This window comes from Dinoponera quadriceps, unplaced genomic scaffold (genome assembly GCF_001313825.1).
Source record: "Dinoponera quadriceps isolate SergipeBrazil2010 unplaced genomic scaffold, ASM131382v1 scaffold1850, whole genome shotgun sequence".
Taxonomy (NCBI): domain Eukaryota; kingdom Metazoa; phylum Arthropoda; class Insecta; order Hymenoptera; family Formicidae; genus Dinoponera; species Dinoponera quadriceps.
Window position 1 is genome coordinate 1,373,613 of NW_014556042.1, and position 18,539 is coordinate 1,392,151.

At 39.6% G+C, this 18,539-nt stretch overlaps 5 protein-coding genes across 7 annotated transcripts; 3 read left to right on the top strand and 2 right to left on the bottom strand.

Moving 5' to 3' along the window:
- The first annotated feature begins 1,274 nt into the window (after positions 1 to 1,274).
- Positions 1,275 to 3,684, top strand: LOC106746510 (eukaryotic translation initiation factor 6). Its single transcript, XM_014623166.1, has 6 exons — positions 1,275 to 1,513; positions 2,228 to 2,313; positions 2,472 to 2,647; positions 2,746 to 2,922; positions 2,993 to 3,174; positions 3,264 to 3,684. The coding sequence occupies exons 1-6, from the start codon at positions 1,407 to 1,409 to the stop codon at positions 3,271 to 3,273; spliced, it is 738 nt and encodes a 245-aa protein (XP_014478652.1). The 5' UTR covers positions 1,275 to 1,406; the 3' UTR covers positions 3,274 to 3,684.
- A 392-nt stretch (positions 3,685 to 4,076) lies between these two features.
- LOC106746509 lies at positions 4,077 to 8,340 on the bottom strand. Of its 2 annotated transcripts, none has more exons than XM_014623164.1 (10): positions 8,026 to 8,340; positions 6,977 to 7,882; positions 6,605 to 6,857; positions 6,250 to 6,517; positions 5,588 to 5,865; positions 5,193 to 5,336; positions 4,832 to 5,075; positions 4,615 to 4,757; positions 4,364 to 4,499; positions 4,077 to 4,258 (listed from the first exon to the last, which is right to left on the bottom strand). In XM_014623164.1, the coding sequence occupies exons 2-10, from the start codon at positions 7,876 to 7,878 to the stop codon at positions 4,077 to 4,079; spliced, it is 2,550 nt and encodes an 849-aa protein (XP_014478650.1). In that variant the 5' UTR covers positions 7,879 to 7,882; positions 8,026 to 8,340. The 2 variants fall into 2 exon arrangements, with proteins under 2 accessions (XP_014478650.1, XP_014478651.1); XM_014623165.1 differs by having other exon boundaries at positions 6,605 to 6,847; positions 6,976 to 7,882.
- A 1,168-nt stretch (positions 8,341 to 9,508) lies between these two features.
- LOC106746511 (TM2 domain-containing protein almondex) lies at positions 9,509 to 11,087 on the top strand. The gene is made up of 6 exons (XM_014623168.1): positions 9,509 to 9,737; positions 9,984 to 10,051; positions 10,129 to 10,272; positions 10,371 to 10,492; positions 10,568 to 10,711; positions 10,802 to 11,087. The coding sequence occupies exons 1-6, from the start codon at positions 9,647 to 9,649 to the stop codon at positions 10,935 to 10,937; spliced, it is 705 nt and encodes a 234-aa protein (XP_014478654.1). The 5' UTR covers positions 9,509 to 9,646; the 3' UTR covers positions 10,938 to 11,087.
- A 368-nt stretch (positions 11,088 to 11,455) lies between these two features.
- On the top strand, positions 11,456 to 13,942 carry LOC106746507 (von Willebrand factor A domain-containing protein 9). Its single transcript, XM_014623160.1, has 6 exons — positions 11,456 to 12,101; positions 12,178 to 12,502; positions 12,583 to 12,794; positions 12,875 to 13,129; positions 13,209 to 13,538; positions 13,630 to 13,942. Exons 1-6 carry the CDS (start codon positions 11,925 to 11,927, stop codon positions 13,855 to 13,857), a joined length of 1,527 nt encoding a protein of 508 aa, XP_014478646.1. The 5' UTR covers positions 11,456 to 11,924; the 3' UTR covers positions 13,858 to 13,942.
- Positions 13,943 to 16,593: 2,651 nt separating this feature from the next.
- LOC106746508 (pyroglutamyl-peptidase 1) lies at positions 16,594 to 18,184 on the bottom strand. Of its 2 annotated transcripts, none has more exons than XM_014623162.1 (3): positions 17,468 to 18,184; positions 17,006 to 17,391; positions 16,594 to 16,680 (listed from the first exon to the last, which is right to left on the bottom strand). In XM_014623162.1, the coding sequence occupies exons 1-3, from the start codon at positions 17,684 to 17,686 to the stop codon at positions 16,677 to 16,679; spliced, it is 609 nt and encodes a 202-aa protein (XP_014478648.1). In that variant the 5' UTR covers positions 17,687 to 18,184; the 3' UTR covers positions 16,594 to 16,676. The 2 variants fall into 2 exon arrangements, with proteins under 2 accessions (XP_014478648.1, XP_014478647.1); XM_014623161.1 differs by lacking the exon at positions 16,594 to 16,680 and having other exon boundaries at positions 16,998 to 17,391; positions 17,468 to 17,821; positions 17,913 to 18,184.
- Positions 18,185 to 18,539: the final 355 nt, after the last annotated feature.

Consider the following 18,539-nt stretch of genomic DNA (forward strand, 5'->3'; position numbering starts at 1 on the left):
AAGCAATCGAGAAATGTAATAATTAATGAAAGTTGCTCGAAATTTGCTTTATGTAGAATAAATTAATCTTCCCTAATTTCATTAACATTACAATGGAAGAGTAAAAGTAATTTTAGACGGCTTCCCAATTGGAATTAATAGATTAGCGAATAGATTAACACGGAACAGTGAAGAGAACGGTGTACTTATTTCTGGTAATTCGAAAGTCGAACGAAAGTTAGAACTCACGTTAGAAATCACGTTAAACGTGATTGTTACGTACTCTTTCGTCTCTTCTCGCCCGTATGATCGAACGCGACGATACAAATCTTCGAACGATGTACGTAACCATTAACTCCCGTCGGCCATTATTGCGCTCGCACTGAAGTATACGCAAATTTCAAATTATTCTCCGACTCGTACTCGTCTGTATCTCTATCGGTAATATACCGATCAATGGAATCCTCAGTTGACCGACCGTGGCGCGATGTATTTGACTGGTATTATGAGGATTCACTCCGATGTCCGACGTACGACGATCCGATATCCAATAGGAGATTTTACTTCATTTGTCTTCGTCAGAAAACGTATCCTATTGGATATCAGACGTCATATGTCGTATATCGGAGGCACTGTAAATTCTCAATTATATGCATCGTACGATGAGTTTATCGGATGTGCCGATTGGCTCGATAGAGAATTTCTAGGACATCTAGAGAAATTGTCGGGTACTCTAGAAATTCTCCATCTGACAACCAATCGGTATATCCGACAATATATATAATCCAGCCTTTAGCTAAGCTTGAAGTTGGTCGCTAACAATCTATACTTCCATAATGAAAGGTTTCTAATATCGTATTCTAATATCGTTGGATAAGATCCATTTGACGCTTCAAAATATCTAACTGCATAAATTGACCTATTCCGAATGTAATAAAAAATGTAGAAACTTACAAAATGTTAAACGAACCGCACTCGACGCCGAAAATCCGGCGGATTAGTTCACAGCACAGGATAGAGGACTCTCCACCCGAGCCAATAAGATTACGAAGAAGAAGATGGCGTAGCCTCGTGTTATGATGTAAGAAGACAGGTTTATTATTTTTTTTTCGAAGAACTTTCTGAACTGACGTGCATTGGTGCGATAAGTTAAAGCCAGCGGTACACGGTGCTTATTTTCGTGCTGGATTGCACGTTGAATAAAAATACTGCGTTCTGATTGGTGCATTTCCGAAAATAGATGGAAATACACCAATCAGAACGCAGTATTTCTATCCAGCGAGCAATCCAACACGAAAACAAGTACCGTGTGCCGCCGGCTTTACATCATGCCTCGTGTTAGCGGGTCCCGCAAACGACGTCGAGACACTCGAGGGTAATCAGGACGCCGAAGTCGATGTAAAAGATATAATCGTGCACTCATAATCATGGCGGTACGTGTACAATTTGAGAACAATAACGAGGTTGGCGTTTTTGCAAAATTGACAAACTCCTATTGCTTGGTAGCAATTGGCGGTTCCGAAAACTTTTACAGGTAGGTATGACATCACCGAGAGAGAGAGAGAGAGACAGAGATAGAGATAGAGAGATAACGTAATTTCGGGAAATTGCAGTTTCGTTGTTAAGAATCTGTTTTTTATTTGCTTTGCATATTGATAATTTTTGATGTGATAGTAGAGATACACCCCTTTAAATCGTAAAGTTAAAAATTATAAACCACGTGCTCGCGTAAGAGAGACGAAATAGAGCATTGATTAGGAATGGCAATAGAAACTCAGGTGTTTGCCTCACTCAATTAACTAGTTAGTGGAGAAAAAACTGTCTTTTTTCACTGTCACCGTCTTGCCGCCCTTACGTCGCTCCCTTCAAGAATATTATGCTACAGAGAGAATATCTAACCTCGTATATCTGTCCTTCAATGTTGTTATTAGTCAAGAGTGCTTAATCTATATACCCGAATCTATTGTAAATTGTATATTTGTAGAATTATGTACAATTAGAATTATATACAAACATACGTTACAATATATTTCTTTAAAAGTAGAATAGATGTGCAATTCAGGTCATGTAAAATTAATCTAGCTTGGAACGTGTTAACTCATTATAAATATTGGTTAAATATATATTTCACTGTCACTGTGTTCTTACAATCTTATTACCACTTGATTATAATTGCTATAGTTCCACCACTATATTATGTTGTGTATGCATAATGTTATTATATTATGTATGCATAATGTTATTTCAGTGTATTCGAAGCAGAATTATCTGAGACGATTCCAGTTGTTCACGCATCTATAGCTGGATGTCGTATTATTGGTCGGCTATGCGTTGGTAAGTACATAACAATAAGAATAACTGTTTTTACATAACCAAACTTGAGATAACCAGTACTTAAAAATGTTATGAATACCGCAAGTTATTGTATATAAACAAGACGATACTATAATATGTATACAATGTATGTAAATACTTTTATGACCATAATATAGGAAACAAAAATGGACTGTTAGTACCAAACACAACGACAGACATAGAATTGCAACATATTCGGAATTCTTTGCCAGATAGTGTGAAAGTACAAAGAGTAGAGGAGAGGCTTTCTGCTCTTGGCAATGTTGTAGCATGTAATGATTATGTTGCTCTTGTTCATCCTGACCTGGATCGGGTATATAAAATATTTTTTTATATTAAGGAATAAACAAAAATTTATAATTGAAGCATGCCAATTTGATAATACCAAGTTTTCACAATCTTGACTCTTAGGAAACTGAGGAAATTTTGGCTGACACACTGAATGTGGAAGTATTTAGACAAACGGTCGCGAGTAACGTTCTCGTTGGATCATATTCAGTCTTATCAAATCAAGGTGGTATGGTGCATCCAAAGACCTCTATACAGGACCAAGACGAGTTGTCATCTCTTTTACAAGTACCACTTGCGGTAAGACAAGCTGAAAAAGCCCAACGGGAGCTTTTCTTTTTTTTTTTTAACTGGTTTAATTGTATTTTAGGCTGGTACTGTAAATAGAGGTAGTAATGTAATTGCTGCTGGTATGGTTGTAAATGATTGGGTGTCTTTCTGCGGCATGGAGACTACTTCAACCGAACTCTCAGTTATCGAAAGTGTTTTTAAACTTAACGAAGCTAACCCAGCTGCTATCACATCAAGTATGCGCGCGTCTCTTATAGAAAGGTGAGATTCTAATTTGAATATAGAGATTTAGTAAGTAATTTATGTAATTATGTTGATGATTTTTTATATACAAGACTTTTATTCCTCAGTATGTCATAAAAATACAAAGGCGTCCCTGATAAACTGGAAAGTTTGTGCTGGACTGTAGATTGTGTACATGTACATAAATCCGAATATTTATGGCAACCTACGATTGCACAAGATTATGCCATGCTTACTTTTGACATATCCAAAGTAAGCACTTCTTCACAATTCCGACATAGGATACACAACTCACAGTGTAATAAAATATTGAAATTCACAAATAAAAGAACATACTTTCCGTTTGTTAAATCTGATTTCTAGAATATCATTGTAAGAAAAACTGTCAATAATTTATCGCATTCGTTTTTAGTGAGTATGTATATCGCTCATTTTTACTATTAAAAAAAGGAAAAAAAAACGAGCAAAGATAACGAAAGTTGAGCGATGAAAAAGTCAATCGAATAAATTTTTAATAGATTTTTATGATGCGAGATATCTTATTTTTCTCTATACCGCCTGTCTTTTTGCAATTCTCTTCGCAGAAATAAACATATATAACAGAGTATCACTGCAATCGTATTTGTAGAGAAAATTCGATATATTTTTCCTTCTTATTAGTGAATATGACTGCGTATAAAACAGAAATATTCTCTATTGAAATATATTTTGATCAGTAATATATTCTCTCTCTTTGAATACAAACATGCGTTTTTGTGTGTCAAAAATGTAAATTATGTTCGTTCCGTCGGGTCTGTGTGTTTATCTCTGTTTACATAGTAAATAAACTATAAATATCATTGCCGACCGGTCTACTAATAAAATTCACTGTAAATTAAATCGACCGGTCTGCTCTATTTATTGGTTTTAGAATAACAGGACTAGAGTAGCGGTAGTTGTTCGGCGTGTAACAACTCGGTGGCGGCGGCGGAATCCGCGCACATGACCAACGTAATGCCCGCTTGGTAAGACGCCGGTATGCGAATGTGAGTGGCTCCCGTGGTAGTACTGTTGGGTTGCTGCCTCTGGCTCATTGCTCCGCGCACCATATTTACAACTTGTCCTGTTGCCGACGAATATTTCATTGAAATTATTACGAGATAAAGACCTTCAACGGTATTTCCAGAAAAGATGCGTTTTCCACCCTGTCTTTTTTTTTCCTACGTACCAAGAACATTAAGCTTCCGCCATTTCTGATCCATCGTTGCGAGCGGCGTCAGATCCGTATTCGCGTTCCAGTGCGCTAGAACGTCCGTCCTTCTTATTAACAGGATACTGGGGCTAACTAGTTGATGCCACAAGAGCTAAAAGCGTGTTACAAGAATAAGATCTCGTTCTAACGGACGCAGCGGCGAGATAATTGTTTGCACGACAAATCAGCGTGATGACTCGCGGGCTGGTGTGTCAGCTGATACGAACCTCTTCGGGCAAGCATTCTAAGGGGTTCGTTAAGTATATGCCAGCCTGTCCTACGCCGAATATCATCTGATGGTGCCACGCGTCCGGTATATCGCAGCCTTCGCCGCAATGCTGCAGATTCAATGTTGCGATTGGCGCGGCACCTGAGGAAACATGGAAGTAAGATTCCGTGCTATACACATGCGCCAAACCAAATAATGTATTCGACTCCTCTTACCTTTGGAGATCCAATAATGCAGCCAATGAGACAATGACACCTTTCGTTCCGGATAAAATGCGAAGAACTTCGTTACTGCCGCGCCGTTTGTTGACAGAGATATCCCTCGCGCTATGTCCTTGTGAGTTGCCCCCGCGACCGACCGACTCATAAGATATCTCGGCAATGAGACCCCCAGTTCCCTCAATCTCGTATTTACACCTTTCACTAATACTTCCAGGGAAAATGATACGTTCAAAGCCAACTGTAAACAGAGACGGCGCATAGAGCGATAGATATGTGCGAACTTATTTGACTCGAATCTCGTCTGATGATAATAATAATAATAACAGTAATAATTTAATAAATCTCTCAAGGTTACCAAGGCGTTAAACGCAGATGTGGCGCCGCAGGCGGAAGTGCCGATTTGCGTCACTTGTTTCATCGTGGCTTCCTGCTCACTCCAAAGCATCACTTTTTCCACCGGCGGTAGTCCGTCCATCCGTTCGTTGCACAACTCGCTCTCCTGCATGCGAACAGAATTGAGAATTTATCCCCCGTTTCTACAATCGTGCTTGAAATTTAATCGACAATTAACTCAACGGAATCGACCAGTCGCATTGGCCAATTGTCTGAACTGATCGATGCGATTGGTCAATTCCATTGAGTTGATCGTCGATTGGATTTAAACTATGACGGTAGGAACGGGCATTAGTCGCATGGCTCGCTCGATTTTTGAATACTTCGTGCTGTCGAGTTGTCGGTTGATGTACAGACCAGATTCGAATCGCCGCTCTGGTTGAACGCAGTCTGCTTATTGAGCATCAATTTCTTAGCCATCATCCGATGGTAAAGTGTCGAGGTGAGATTGATCTTTCTGGCGTTCAGATTCGAATTGTCCGAGGCGGCCGCTGTCGACGGCTCGGCCCACAATTCCGAATCCGAGTCACGATTGTCGCCGGGCGAGATAAGATCGCCGCTTGTGTTGTGATAACCGTAAAATCCACGCAGCGGACAACCTGTGTTGCGATAGAGCGACGTGCTTTCCCATCTTCCTGTAAGACGATGACAATGCTTCATGCCCTGAGTCTTTACCTGAATTATCATTTGTTCACTTTCTTTCCATCATACACGACGATTTGTCATCGGTCACAAACAGAATAGCGTTTTGGTTTAAGATTCAAGACAAGACAGTTATTATGCGTTATTTAGGGCCTTAGCGGAATGGCTGAGCTTATAATTCCGAGACGATGTTCTGCGCCATAAATCTTGGTCTAAATTAATATTCTATTACATTTTCCAGGCTCCAGACACAAGACAGTCATTGTGTCGCGTTGCTCAAGACAAAGACTTAAGGCATAAAACATCGCCTTAAACCGATAAAGCCAAACCATTCTGCTGAGACCGTAAGAACGATCACGGAAAACGAGGAATCGTACCAGAGCTGGTGCTAGGCATCCACGGAGCGGAATAGGTCGACTTTGCGCTCTGCTCTATCGCGGGTTGATTACTGGCGCACTGTTGGAAGGCCGTGTGATTGACGTTCTGCGCGCTCTGTCTCGAGTTCTGCGGCACAGCGGCCATCGTCTGCCTGGACACCACCTTTCCGCTGCTCAGATCATTCAGAATCGGATCCGGCTCCACGTGGTCTAACGCTATGTTCTGTATATCTTCGTTTATAGAGGCCAAGTCACTGTCTCCGGTATCCTGCGAATGAGAAACGTTGCGATCCGACACGACAGCCACAGTTTGATGTGATGTGAAGTTAATCCTCACGGCAGTGAGATGCTCTACCTGCTCGCAAGAAGGCCCAGGATCGAAGTCCATTTCCAGAAAGTCCATCTCTGGACTCGATCTACCACTGTGATATTGCCCCGCTGCTCCGCGATCCTCCACGTGGCCTTGATTCAATTCCTCTTTCTGATCCAGATGAATCGCATCGTCGTTCCCCTTGTAAGTATAGATGCAATAATCCTCCCCGTCGGACATGTCGCCTTCGTTCCCAGAACTAGAGTCCATTCGCTCAACTTGTTCCCTCTGTGAAACCGTATTATTTACTTACTTTGGATTAATTGGATTAAAAACTGACTTTATCGAACTTTACTTCGTCGAGCATTACTTTCTCCTCCTCAACAAGAACTCAGAACTCTACGACAATAACCTACCCTCTGTAACCCGCTGGGACCAGCCGCTTCCCTACTCCCGTTGATATTAGGTCTCAAGACGCAACAAGTACCTTGACTCGTTGAACCTATACTACCGCCTATGTTATTCAGTACACGTTTAGATCCGTAGGACTTCGATGTCCAGGAACAATCGGCTTCTGGACTAGAATCCGAACTGCAAGAAACCTTAGAGGGACATTTCTCTATCGCTGACGCATAGTCCACGTTATTTTTCATATCTATATCGTCATTTGGTTTGATCATCGATAAATTAGCAGGCGTTAATGACGAGCTTGACGTGGACACGCCGCAGTGCGACGTGGCATTGTTGCTGACCACGCCGGAGTTGAGGGAGACCGACGTCGAGTTATGATTATGGTGCACATTCGCCTGAGCGGAAGATAGATTCAAGTGCATCTGGGATTTAGGCAGATTCAGTGCGCTTGTATTCGCGACAGTCTTATGCATCAATTGACACATTGCTTCAATTGACACGGCATTGGTGTTCGCAGTCTGAGGCTTGATATTGCTGCTACTCATAAACACGGAAGACACGTTCGCATTCGACGCGTCCTGAGAAGCATTCTGTTCCAGAGAATTGGCACAATCAGACGCGGCAGTCTGGCCGGACTTGGTTCTGTTGGGGAACACGACGTTGATCTTGGATGGTATCAGCCTGACCGAACTGTTCTCACTGCTGTTGCTGTTCAATCTGAGCTGTTCACCGGCAGCTCTGCCCTCCAGCTGCGCCACTTTCGACGTCACGGTGACCTGGTCGCCGGACTGATTGTCACTCTTCATACCGTCCATCCTGACCTCCGCCCTGCCCTGACCACTCGCGCCGTTCTCCTCTGAATTCATGTTATCCTCGACGATACCGGCGGTGAACGCGTTACACTGCATCCGACTGCAAACGAAGACACACGTGGATGCCAATCTCGCCGACGGAGATAGATAGAGAGAGAGAGAGAGAGAGAGAGAGAGATCGGAGAGGCGGAAAACTAATCCTTATTTCTCCTAACGACGTTGTCGTCGCGAGATCGCGCTTACCATTGAGCGCGATACGTAATTATCCGCTAAAAATCGGGTGAAAGAGCTGGTAGGTAATTTCGCTGCACGAAACTTCGTGTCTGGGTGGGTGACTCCGCGATGCGCGGTTAGGCGGGGACTGACATCGCGTTCCGGCCGGAACTAGGCCGCGAGGAAGCGCGACGACACTTCGGCTCGCGAGGAAGAGACGGACGGTGTCTCGTTCCTCTCGCGTGTAAAAAAAAAACACACTATCCTTCGCGTCAATGGGACTGCCGCGGAGACACCTTACATCTCTACCGTCTCGTTTAGTACCGGAAGTCAGCTGATTGTACACAGGAACAAGAGTGTACGCGAACCCTGCTCTTTCTCGTTCCTCTTTTTTTTCTTTTTTTAATTACCTTCGTTCCTTTTTCCGCTTGTTGTTCCTCCGTTCTTTTTCTCTGATCGATCGAGTAAATGGATACGCTTCTCGTGGGCGCGCGATCGCCAATAGCGAGTTTTTCGTCGCGAATTGACGCGACGGTTAATAGGAACACGTCGTTGCCCTGTTCCGCCGGTCACAGGTGAGCCTGACCCGCTCTTGAGTCGTACTACGACCATGAATTCCCGTTGCAGACGGTGGTTGTTAGCGGGGATTTCATTAGTGATAAGAGTAACAAGTCCAATCGTAACGAGTCACTCAGTAGAAACTCAAATTCTATCATCGAACGGCAATAGCGAGGCGGACCTTTGTTTTTGAATAGTACGATTTAATAGCAAATCAATCTTTCACCTTTTAAGTAGTACGACTCAACGGCAATTAGATCATTTATTTATAGCTAAGGTCGGGTCTACAATAATCTGTCTCTTTGTCGTGAGTGGCTACTGGAAGCCCCGAGGCCACAGTCCGTACGCCATCTTTCGTACGCGTCTACATAGTGTAGTGAGTTTTAAATAATTGACCAATCGTAATCAAATGTGAGAAGAATAATCGATTGTGATTAGTCAATTTCTAACGACTTAAAGCCCGTATGAGACTACGGATTAGGCTCATTTCATTGGCTACGAAGCATCTGAAGATAAACATAAGACGATCGTAAATATAAAAGATTTTATACTTTTCATGATTTTTATTTTTCGCTTTTTATAACTTTCCCAAATCCACGCTGCAGGAAAAGCTTCATGGTCAACCTCCAAGAGATTATAAATCTTTTTCTGTAGGTGAACTGGTAAAATTTTCTGAGTAGGTGAACTGTAAATTTTCTAATTTGAAAACATTTCGAAATTTTACTTTTCACTCAAAAAACTTCCAATAATGATAAAATAAGTGTCCCGCTGAGTGTGATCAATGCCATGGTTTCTGCACACAGACGCGGAAATGCTTTTCGCGCGGCGAAGAGCGACACGGCAGCCAATCAACATGCTATTTTTCCATGAGAGCTTAAAGTTTATTCGATATCGCGTCGTTTCTTATCTCGCGGCAAGCATTTCCGCGTTCTATGAGTAGAAGACATTATTGTATACATATATCGTAAATATACTCGGTGCGAGACGCGTTCGCGTTTTTTGATTTTATATATGCGGAAGAAGCTCAGCAACTTGAACGGCGAGGTTTTCGGCGGGTGTAGTAACCAGCCAGTGAAACGAATTGTCACTCAGAATGAATGTCGTGCGAATCAACTCGAGAAATGTGATATTTCTTCTCATAGCACTTTTATCAACTTCCATTCAAGAAGTTCATATGGGTTATGGTCAGTATATTTAACTCTACACAACTGTACATTATTTCAACAGCAATGCATATTACATACACAATGTTATTTATATCTAAAATACCATTTTTATGTTTACAACGCACTTAATGTTAAATATTATGTCATTATTGTATAATTAATTTTTACAGAGCTCCTACAAATAAATTACAATAATTGTAAACAATAAATAAATGTTTTTATCATAACAGACATTGTGACGAATAAACGATATTTTAATTGCAGAAAGCTTAGTCAGTTATGCTATGAAAGATGCTAATGTCAATTCTACACCAGCCTATAGTAGTAAAAAGGTAAGATCTATTAAATCCATACGCAATAAATTTAAAGAAAACAATATGTATGTATAATTTGAGTTATTTAATTATAGGAGGAATTAGCTAATCTGTGTCCAAGTGGGACACCTTGTATGGAATTGAGTAGCGAGTGCTTAAGGTGTAATTTGAATTATAATTGTGTATATGGCGCAATGTATGTCGCTAACTGTTCTGTGTTGGAACATGTCGACTGCATAGTATGTAAAACTTATGAATACTTGCTTATTAAATTCAACAACTCTTTCATAGATTTAGAAATACATCATTATGTTAAATGCTTTGCTGTTCTTAATAGGGAGAGCAGAACTTTCAAAAGAAATATATGTGTCGTTATTGTTATCAAACTGATCACTGGGAACATCAGTGTCAGCAGAGAAATTCTTGTAGCTCAGTGGCATCTCCGCAACAATATTACAGGTTTGTGATGTCGTTTAATTGTTTATTTGTACTTGTGATAGCATTACTGGACAATACTTGGAACAACTGTTGTAGAACAAATTGTTCAGTGAATGATGACATACTGTGCCTGGGGAGAAGGAAGTTCATGAAAAACTTGCAATGTAATTGGACAGTTGGCTACCGGTGGTCTACGGCTCTGATTTTGAGTATCACTCTTGGGGGATTTGGAGCGGACAGGTATGTCGACTTTTCAAATATCATATGAAGCAGATATGTCTGTTTTCTATAATTGAATGTGAATTTCATGAGATATTGATCGAAATACAGGTTTTACTTGGGACATTGGCAAGAAGGAATTGGAAAGCTTTTCAGTTTTGGCGGATTGGGTGTATGGACTTTAATAGACGTGATATTAATTTCTATGAGATATTTAGGACCTGCTGATGGTTCTTTGTACATTTAGATGTTTATGGACAGTATTGTTAATGAGTGATCATTTATTCAATTACTTTTATTCTAATTTATTATCCTATTTCTCTAAGAGAAGAATATATGTAATATTAGTTATAAGTAAACTGAATAATACAAGCAAAGTGATATGTATATACATATATATAAATGTTATATATAAATATGAAGTGTTTTATAAAAAAAATAGATTATATTGGTTTGTTATAGTAATTTGTGAAACATTTTAATATTATATTTACCCTTTATAAGTTATGTTACTCTATGGTATGAGACAATATATACATATTGTCTCATACCATATATATTATATCATATAAAAAATATATATTTTACATAATATACACATTCTCTCTCCATAAAATATTTTATGCTAAAAAATTCTAGAAATGTTGTGTGTGTGTGCACATATACACATATATATATAACACGCTCTGAAATGTTACAACTTTCTAATAGTTTGAATATTTTGATAGTATGAAATACTATCACATATTTCTCAACAAATTATTGGGAATAAAACATAGGTATTAAAAGATCATAATTCCAATAGAAATTGATATCCATAGAAGAAGAGGAAGGAAACGTTAATCCATAAATCGACTAATCATCGATTAGTTAGGTTAGAGTTCTCAAAACACACACCGGTGTTTGTAACAGCAAGGAATGTCGATGAACATGGCACAGAAGTATTCTTACCTCAAAATTGCTAATTATTCATAAACACATTACAAAACAAGAGATTGAGCCTTAAATATGGGAAAATTTAATGTCTTATTAATGTATTAATTATACATCGAGCTTAATAGATAAAGAAGCAACACACGTGTTACCACAAGCTTCCGCATAACCTGTGTGTTATGAAATCTATGAAGCTTCAATCGCGGAGATTTGAGGGCTGTAATTTGATTTATGAATATGTTATGAGATATTCTAGTATCTCCGGTATTTAATTTTATTGAAGTTTTGCTCTAGTATCAAGATGCCTACGGTAATTGCACTGGATGTTTCTCTGTCAATGAGAAGAGTCTTGTTGAGCAATGGAATGAATGACAGCCTACAAAATGAACAATTGACACGGCACAATTTAGCAGTACACGGTATAAACGCTCTGTTGCATTATTTGCAAGTTAATTCAAAGCTGGAGTTTGTGTCATTGGTGAGTTTAATATTATCGTGCGTTCAGTCGACCTACATTAGTATATATGTGCTTGACAAGTAATTTCAACTGGCAGATTGTATTTTCGTCGTTGTACGAAGTGATTTGCCCTTTCACTCGGGACTACGACAGTATACGCGCCAAATTACAGACTATCGAAGAACAAGACAAAACATGTATCGAATCGGCATTACGTGGTGTTAATAATGTAATAATGGCTGAGTGGGGTAATACGACAGCTTGCCAAGTGATATTGATTACAGATGGTAATCCTGGCATAGGGCCTATGTCTTTAGCCCATTCTTTAAGTACTTTAAATAACATACTGGATGTAAGTCCCTTTCCGTTACCTTTCCCATATCCGGGAAAGTTGAGCGTCGTTTGTATTGCACCGCAACAAGGTAAGGGTTTGAGAAATAAAAACACTATATCCTTATCTCCTTATTATACACATATAAGTATATTTGTGTTATATTTTCAGATGCTGCTTTGCAAAGAGGTTTACCTTTGTATCAACGTTTAGTTGATCTAGCTGGTGGTGATAGCATTATAATAGTCCCAGAATCACCGCTTGGCAAATACTCGGTCACAGCTTGCTTCCAGAAACTAGCTGAGACGAATTACGTTTCTTTCCAAGGATATCTGAAATGTGGCCATTTAGGTTCCCGTATTTCATTGTCACCCGCACCTATGGTAATAACAAGCATTGAAAATATGCATCATAGATGACTGTGAACATTTGTGTACGAAGGTTATACTGTTCAATGTTTCAGCCTTACACCAAGAAGACTGACTTCGAATTGGTCTCAGGTCTGGTAATATCGAATACCATAGAAATCTGTGGATTCATATCCGTAGGGGACGTCGGTAGCCCAAGCGCCATTTCCCGGCACCTGGTATTGCCGTTGCCGACGGAGAAGACCGCGAGTATGCAAGGCATATCGTTGGAGGAAGAATCTGACACCGACGAAACCGGCGACGAAGGAAAGATTCCGTCCTTCTGCGTGTTGCTTCACGGAGCATTGAAAGTAGTACCTTCAGCCGTCTAACGATTTAAATATCCGAAATCGATGTGCGTGCGTAAGAAGAAATCGACGTGTTTCACAGGTGGAAAATATGGCGGCCCTCTGTTTGTTGAATAACGACTGGTACGGCTTCATATACTCTTGGGCGGATACCAAGAAGAAGTCCAACTTGATGTTAACGGTGTTAGAACAGGGATGCGACGTTATACCATGGTTAGGTACTTTCAGCAACTTAGGCCCGACGGACACCGCTGAGGCTGCCGGAGCTAGTTTCCCAGTTAGACCCACCGAGAAAAGAAGTTACACGCAGAATTCACCCTCGTGGATTCGTCAGGTCGGCTTGCAATCCGACATTCAGAAGATATTAAGACACGCGCGGAAATTACCCGAGAAAACGCAGAATTTCTACAAGGTAAATCGACGTGATTGTGAAAAAGTACACTCGGTTCATTTTCATATATAAGAGACGATTTTGAAGTAATCAATCTCGCGATCGCGCATAGGAGGTGAATAGATTACGACGCGCAGCTGCATCGATCGGATTCGTCGAGTTGCTCGAAGGACTGGCATGCATCTTGGAACGAGAATGCACGTTACTACCGCCGAATCTGAATCCCGATTGCACGATCCAAATGGGACACGTGGCGTCGATGATCAGGAAACCGGAATACCTCGAGCTTAGATATAATATTCCACCTGCACGGACGAAGTTCCAACACGGTGGATCTTGAATAACGACACAAGTCGCTCGTGTTATTGCATTTGTACCGAATATTGGACATTTATATAGCGGAAATATAATTTGTACATGTTTTATTCGTAGGCTGTACAATATGAACATCACGTCCTTTTACATATTTATATTTTTTTTATTTTCCACCATGATCTTATATTTCCTGGCTCAATTTCTTACTTTTGGATACGTACATATCACTAAATTGAGAATAAACTTATAAATTTGCAAGTACAATGCGTACATACGAAATCTCAGTATTCTCTTTTAATATTACTTCTTTTGGATATATACATGTTATTAGGCTGAGTAAGTATGTAAATTAAGTACAATGCGTGTATATATAAAATTTCGGTATTCTTTTAACACTATGCCGTCCGCACGGTCTAATCGGGATTCTTTTGTTTGGCGCCGGTAGGACTGACTCAGATCATTTCGCTTGTCGCTGGCGGTTTTTCGAGGTCCTCGGATGATCATAAATCATCAAGTTTTACTAATCTCATCGTCAGTTCTCATAATTTCTCAATCCTGTCCCTCTATTTTCTCGAAATTTTGAGGATATATAATCAAACCTGTTTTTGAGCGGTTCTTTTCTATGCGACTTTTTTTGCGCTATTTATTTTGTGCGATTTTTTTTTATGCGGTATATGAATTCCAACAGTGTTGGCATTATAACACTGTTGTAATTTTTTCTATCAGTGTACATATGTACACTGATACAATGTATATGGTATATATACAATGTATGTACATATTGTGTCAGCCAATTATAATATGTACATAGATATTACACCAGGTAGTAACATCAGTTCATTACGAACCTTCGAAGTGCGTACATGTTTAAAATGAGAAACGTTTAAATTTTTTTTTAATGTTTCCATGTGTAATTTAATTATTTATTTTGTTTGGAAAGTACTTTCTCGCTATTTCGTACGTCTTTGACATATTTTCTAAGTGGACTTTTTCTTTATGCGGTCTCTCTCCACCGCATAAAAAAAATTTCTTTAATATGTTGTAAAAAATTACTTGTTATAACTATTTATAAAGTTCCTGAATATTTTTTTTTATACATTTTTTTTATGCGGTCCCCATCTACCGCACAAAAACAGGTTTGATTGTATGTAACTAAATGCAAGATTTTTTTGTATTATACATTTATTTATTTATATTTTCTTGAATACTTAGTATTTCTCTTTTAAATGATAGGAAGCAAAACAATCTCCGAGGTGTAACGCGACTCCACAAGACTTAGACATTAAATTTGTTGTCCTAATTTTTTCGTTTTTGTAACACATATGGCACCTTCGTTTTCGTTTGTCGGTTTCGGAAATTTGTATTAGCTGGTGTTGCTTTAGCTGCCCGGAAAGTCTGTCGATCGAATCACGATTGGAAGCACGCGATGTAGTAACGACCTCCAAGTTCTCTTCAGTAGCAGGTAAATGATCCTTTATCCAAGATTCGCATATTTTCAATAAAAAATCATGAAAGCGGAGACTCTTGCATCCTGCATTGTAATGTTGATGCAGTGTGAACGCATTATATAAAGCGCAATTAAACAGGTATAACACCACTTTTTTCGACCGTTTTATAGTTTTCCTGTATATAGGATGGTAACTAAGAAATTGGTCTGCCCGATCCACTCCCTTCATATATTTATTATAATCCAATACACTTTCAGGTTTTTGAATCGTGCGATTGGTTTTTCTACATATTTTTTGTGTGTCAACTAAATTGGCATTATGTGTGGTAAAAATGATTCGTATCATTTTGGTCTTCGATGCTCTCCATAATTGTGCGAGTACTTCACCATTTCGTTGATATTTAGTTTCAAATACATTTAGTTTTGAGTTCTTTAATTTTGCCGGAAATCCCCTGTTTTGTCGCAGCGTTCCACAAACCCGAATTTTCTTTGCAAGCAAATTCTCCAGAAGTTCTACACTGTTGTAGTAATTATCCATGTATAGATGATGCCATTTTCCACAAAAATGTGTCAATAGTTTCGTCACTGTATCCTTTAAAGGCTGTCCAACGGCAGAGTATATTTTGAAAGAGGAAATATATCCCGTAATGGAATCGCACAGCATCCGGACGAGTATAGCATATTTTGTAATTTTTGGTGGATTATAAACTTTAAAACTTAATCGTCTACGCCATGGTATCATTCATCGATCGAAATATTTTGACCGAGATTAAAGTTTTCTTGAAACTTTTTTGAGAAATAATCAATTATAGTTTACACCTTGAAGAGTCGCTCGGCATTATCCGGTTTATTATTGTTATCCGAAAAATGTAAAAATGATAATATTTGTCGAAATCTATTACTAGACATCGTTTCGCGAAATATTGGTGTTTCCAATAACGGATTCGTCGACCAATAATCGTCCAGCCTTGGTTTTTTTATGATTCCCATAAGAATAACAAGCCCAAACCATTTTCTAAGTTCGGCTGTCTTAACGTCGACAAATTTGGCACTTTTGTTATCTGGCTTCCTCCTGTTGGAATTTTGATTGTAGTACCTATTCGTTTCGGTACTAATAAATTCAAACAAATCGTTCCCTATAAATAATTCCACGACATCCTCGACGTTCTGTATATCTCTCGGAAATACGTTAGGACCCGGAGATCCTTCGAATTCATTATTGGTCCTCGGTAAATCGAAATCTGACACTGTGATCTTCGTATGATTCTTCCGTATCACTTGGCAACGGTAGCGTTCGCCGAATTCTCCGTGTACGTATTTCCGAGTCATCCGAAGATTCTGCTTCACTCTGTTTTTCTGGCGACGTAATGTCTTCTATTTCTTCGCAATCCTCAAGTTCAACTGAAACATCAGACAAGCTGTCCTGCGCATTCATCACCGTATAACCGTGTCCTTTCCTTCGTTTGCCATTATCAAAGGGCACGAGTTTTTATAAAAACAAAAAAACTTGCTAATAAGTCTGTAACTTATTGTTCCTTAAAATAGAACATACGCAATATTGCCGTTCGTTCGATAGCTTTGAACACGACACCACAGTGATGTCACCAGCATTTACCCCCCCCTTGTTTTGCGCATGACACCAACGTGGTGTCACCGGACGGCATAGTGTTAATATATTATTGATATTAAATATGTGATAGATCTCGAACCATGAAAACTATATTACCTATACTTTGAATTATTTATTAAATGGCATAGAATATCATACAAGCCTTTAGCGGTTTGCGTGCTTGTATATTTGTTGAGATCCGGCACGTGCACAAACAGGACCTTTGTTGAATCAATCGAAAGGGATTGATAAAACGTATATTCACATAAGTATCTGCCGGCATCGCATGAGACACAGGCTTTACAACCGCTTTTGACGCAATTTTTATTCACATTATCGCAAAGCTCATTGGTGTCTATCCCAGTTTCCAAGACCTTGCACTCCATACCCATTTCATCGGGACACTTGGTGTGTATGTCGAACCTCTGATAGCCATTATTGTAAGCTCGACACTCTATTGTCAAACATTCAGCTTTGTGCGATACACCGACGTGTAGAACGATCTGAAAGCAAATTTCTTCCTGCTGAAATTTATACCAAGAGATCGCACGGGTCAAATTGAATTGTAACACTGCTCACCATAGGATTGTGTTTCTTCCAAAGCTGAGGGATATGAGTGGACACGTAATTGTAAGAAACCGGGATCTCTTCGGTGATCAGTTTAACGTCGGAGAATTCTACGGCATTCGCCCAGAGTTTTTCCAATTCCTTCACCGCTTCCCAACTAGCGTTCACCGCATGTACATCAAACGGACCGAAACCGGTCACTAAAATCGTGCATTTGGAGTCGACACCCATTTCGCTACACGATCAGTTGGCTGATGTTCGGTCCGATTTATGACGTCCTACTTATCGGTGTGCAACGTTATCACGAGACTGACACGAACTGATGACCGTTGTGTAAGGTAGCGCTCAGATCTCCCCGGATGAGATCTATTAATTTGACAAACCACGGTGAGAGTTTGCGCAATGATTGAGGAATGAATGACGAATGAACCTCGCACGAATATATATAAGAGTGTACTTGCGTCAGTTGCGGATTCGGAAATATGCGGGGATCGCGCGTGGGACACTTGTTGAACAGGGTCCAACTTATCGAACGATTTATTCGAGCCACATTTATGTTCCACGATAACGGTATGCGTTTTTTTTTCGTAACGATAAGAAGTTGCAAACGATCGGGAAAGGCGATGTTCTTTTCATCTCGAAATACGACGGTGTTGATGAAATTTTTTGGAACATTCAGTATCTGTCATTACTTGTGACTGCCTCACGTGTGCCGTGACCAGTGCTGCCAACTCGAAATTTTAAAATCCGTCATACGCCTTACTTGTTCATGCGTACACGCATGCAACCGTTTCCGTCGACACTGTTCGAACAGCTGAAACGTTTTTAAATCTGCAATGTTTTGTATCTTCAAGCCCGTAAAATTGAGATTCATATCAGTATGTAGTATATTAGACTAGAGAGTATATTTCGTTTGGAAGAGGATTTATTTCATTTGAGACTAGAGAGTATAGTATTTCATTTTAGACTACAGAGTATATCTTGTTTGGAAGAGATTTATTTCATTTGAATGAGTTAAATTTTAATTTAAGTACATGGAGCGAGTACAATAGTTAAAATATCGAAAGTATCGATATATATATAC

Bases quoted from the DNA above. Each gene is read 5' to 3' on its own strand.
- LOC106746509 (XM_014623164.1), bottom strand. From the start codon at position 7,878: ATGCAGTGTAACGCGTTCACCGCCGGTATCGTCGAGGATAACATGAAT. The intron at 5,076-5,192 runs GTAACCTTGAGA...CTCTGTTTACAG, and splicing joins CATCTGCGTTTAACGCCTTG to TTGGCTTTGAACGTATCATT. The intron at 4,500-4,614 runs GTTCGTATCAGC...ACACGCTTTTAG, and splicing joins TAGAATGCTTGCCCGAAGAG to CTCTTGTGGCATCAACTAGT.
- LOC106746507 (XM_014623160.1), top strand. From the start codon at position 11,925: ATGCCTACGGTAATTGCACTGGATGTTTCTCTGTCAATGAGAAGAGTC. The intron at 12,503-12,582 runs GTAAGGGTTTGA...TTATATTTTCAG, and splicing joins TTGTATTGCACCGCAACAAG to ATGCTGCTTTGCAAAGAGGT. The intron at 13,130-13,208 runs GTAGTACCTTCA...CGTGTTTCACAG, and splicing joins TGCTTCACGGAGCATTGAAA to GTGGAAAATATGGCGGCCCT.
- LOC106746510 (XM_014623166.1), top strand. From the start codon at position 1,407: ATGGCGGTACGTGTACAATTTGAGAACAATAACGAGGTTGGCGTTTTT. The intron at 1,514-2,227 runs GTAGGTATGACA...ATGTTATTTCAG, and splicing joins GGTTCCGAAAACTTTTACAG to TGTATTCGAAGCAGAATTAT. The intron at 2,923-2,992 runs GTAAGACAAGCT...ATTGTATTTTAG, and splicing joins TTTTACAAGTACCACTTGCG to GCTGGTACTGTAAATAGAGG.
- LOC106746511 (XM_014623168.1), top strand. From the start codon at position 9,647: ATGAATGTCGTGCGAATCAACTCGAGAAATGTGATATTTCTTCTCATA. The intron at 9,738-9,983 runs GTCAGTATATTT...TTTTAATTGCAG, and splicing joins AGAAGTTCATATGGGTTATG to AAAGCTTAGTCAGTTATGCT. The intron at 10,493-10,567 runs GTTTGTGATGTC...CAACTGTTGTAG, and splicing joins TCTCCGCAACAATATTACAG to AACAAATTGTTCAGTGAATG.
- LOC106746508 (XM_014623162.1), bottom strand. From the start codon at position 17,686: ATGGGTGTCGACTCCAAATGCACGATTTTAGTGACCGGTTTCGGTCCG. The intron at 17,392-17,467 runs GTGAGCAGTGTT...ATTTGCTTTCAG, and splicing joins GGAAGAAACACAATCCTATG to ATCGTTCTACACGTCGGTGT.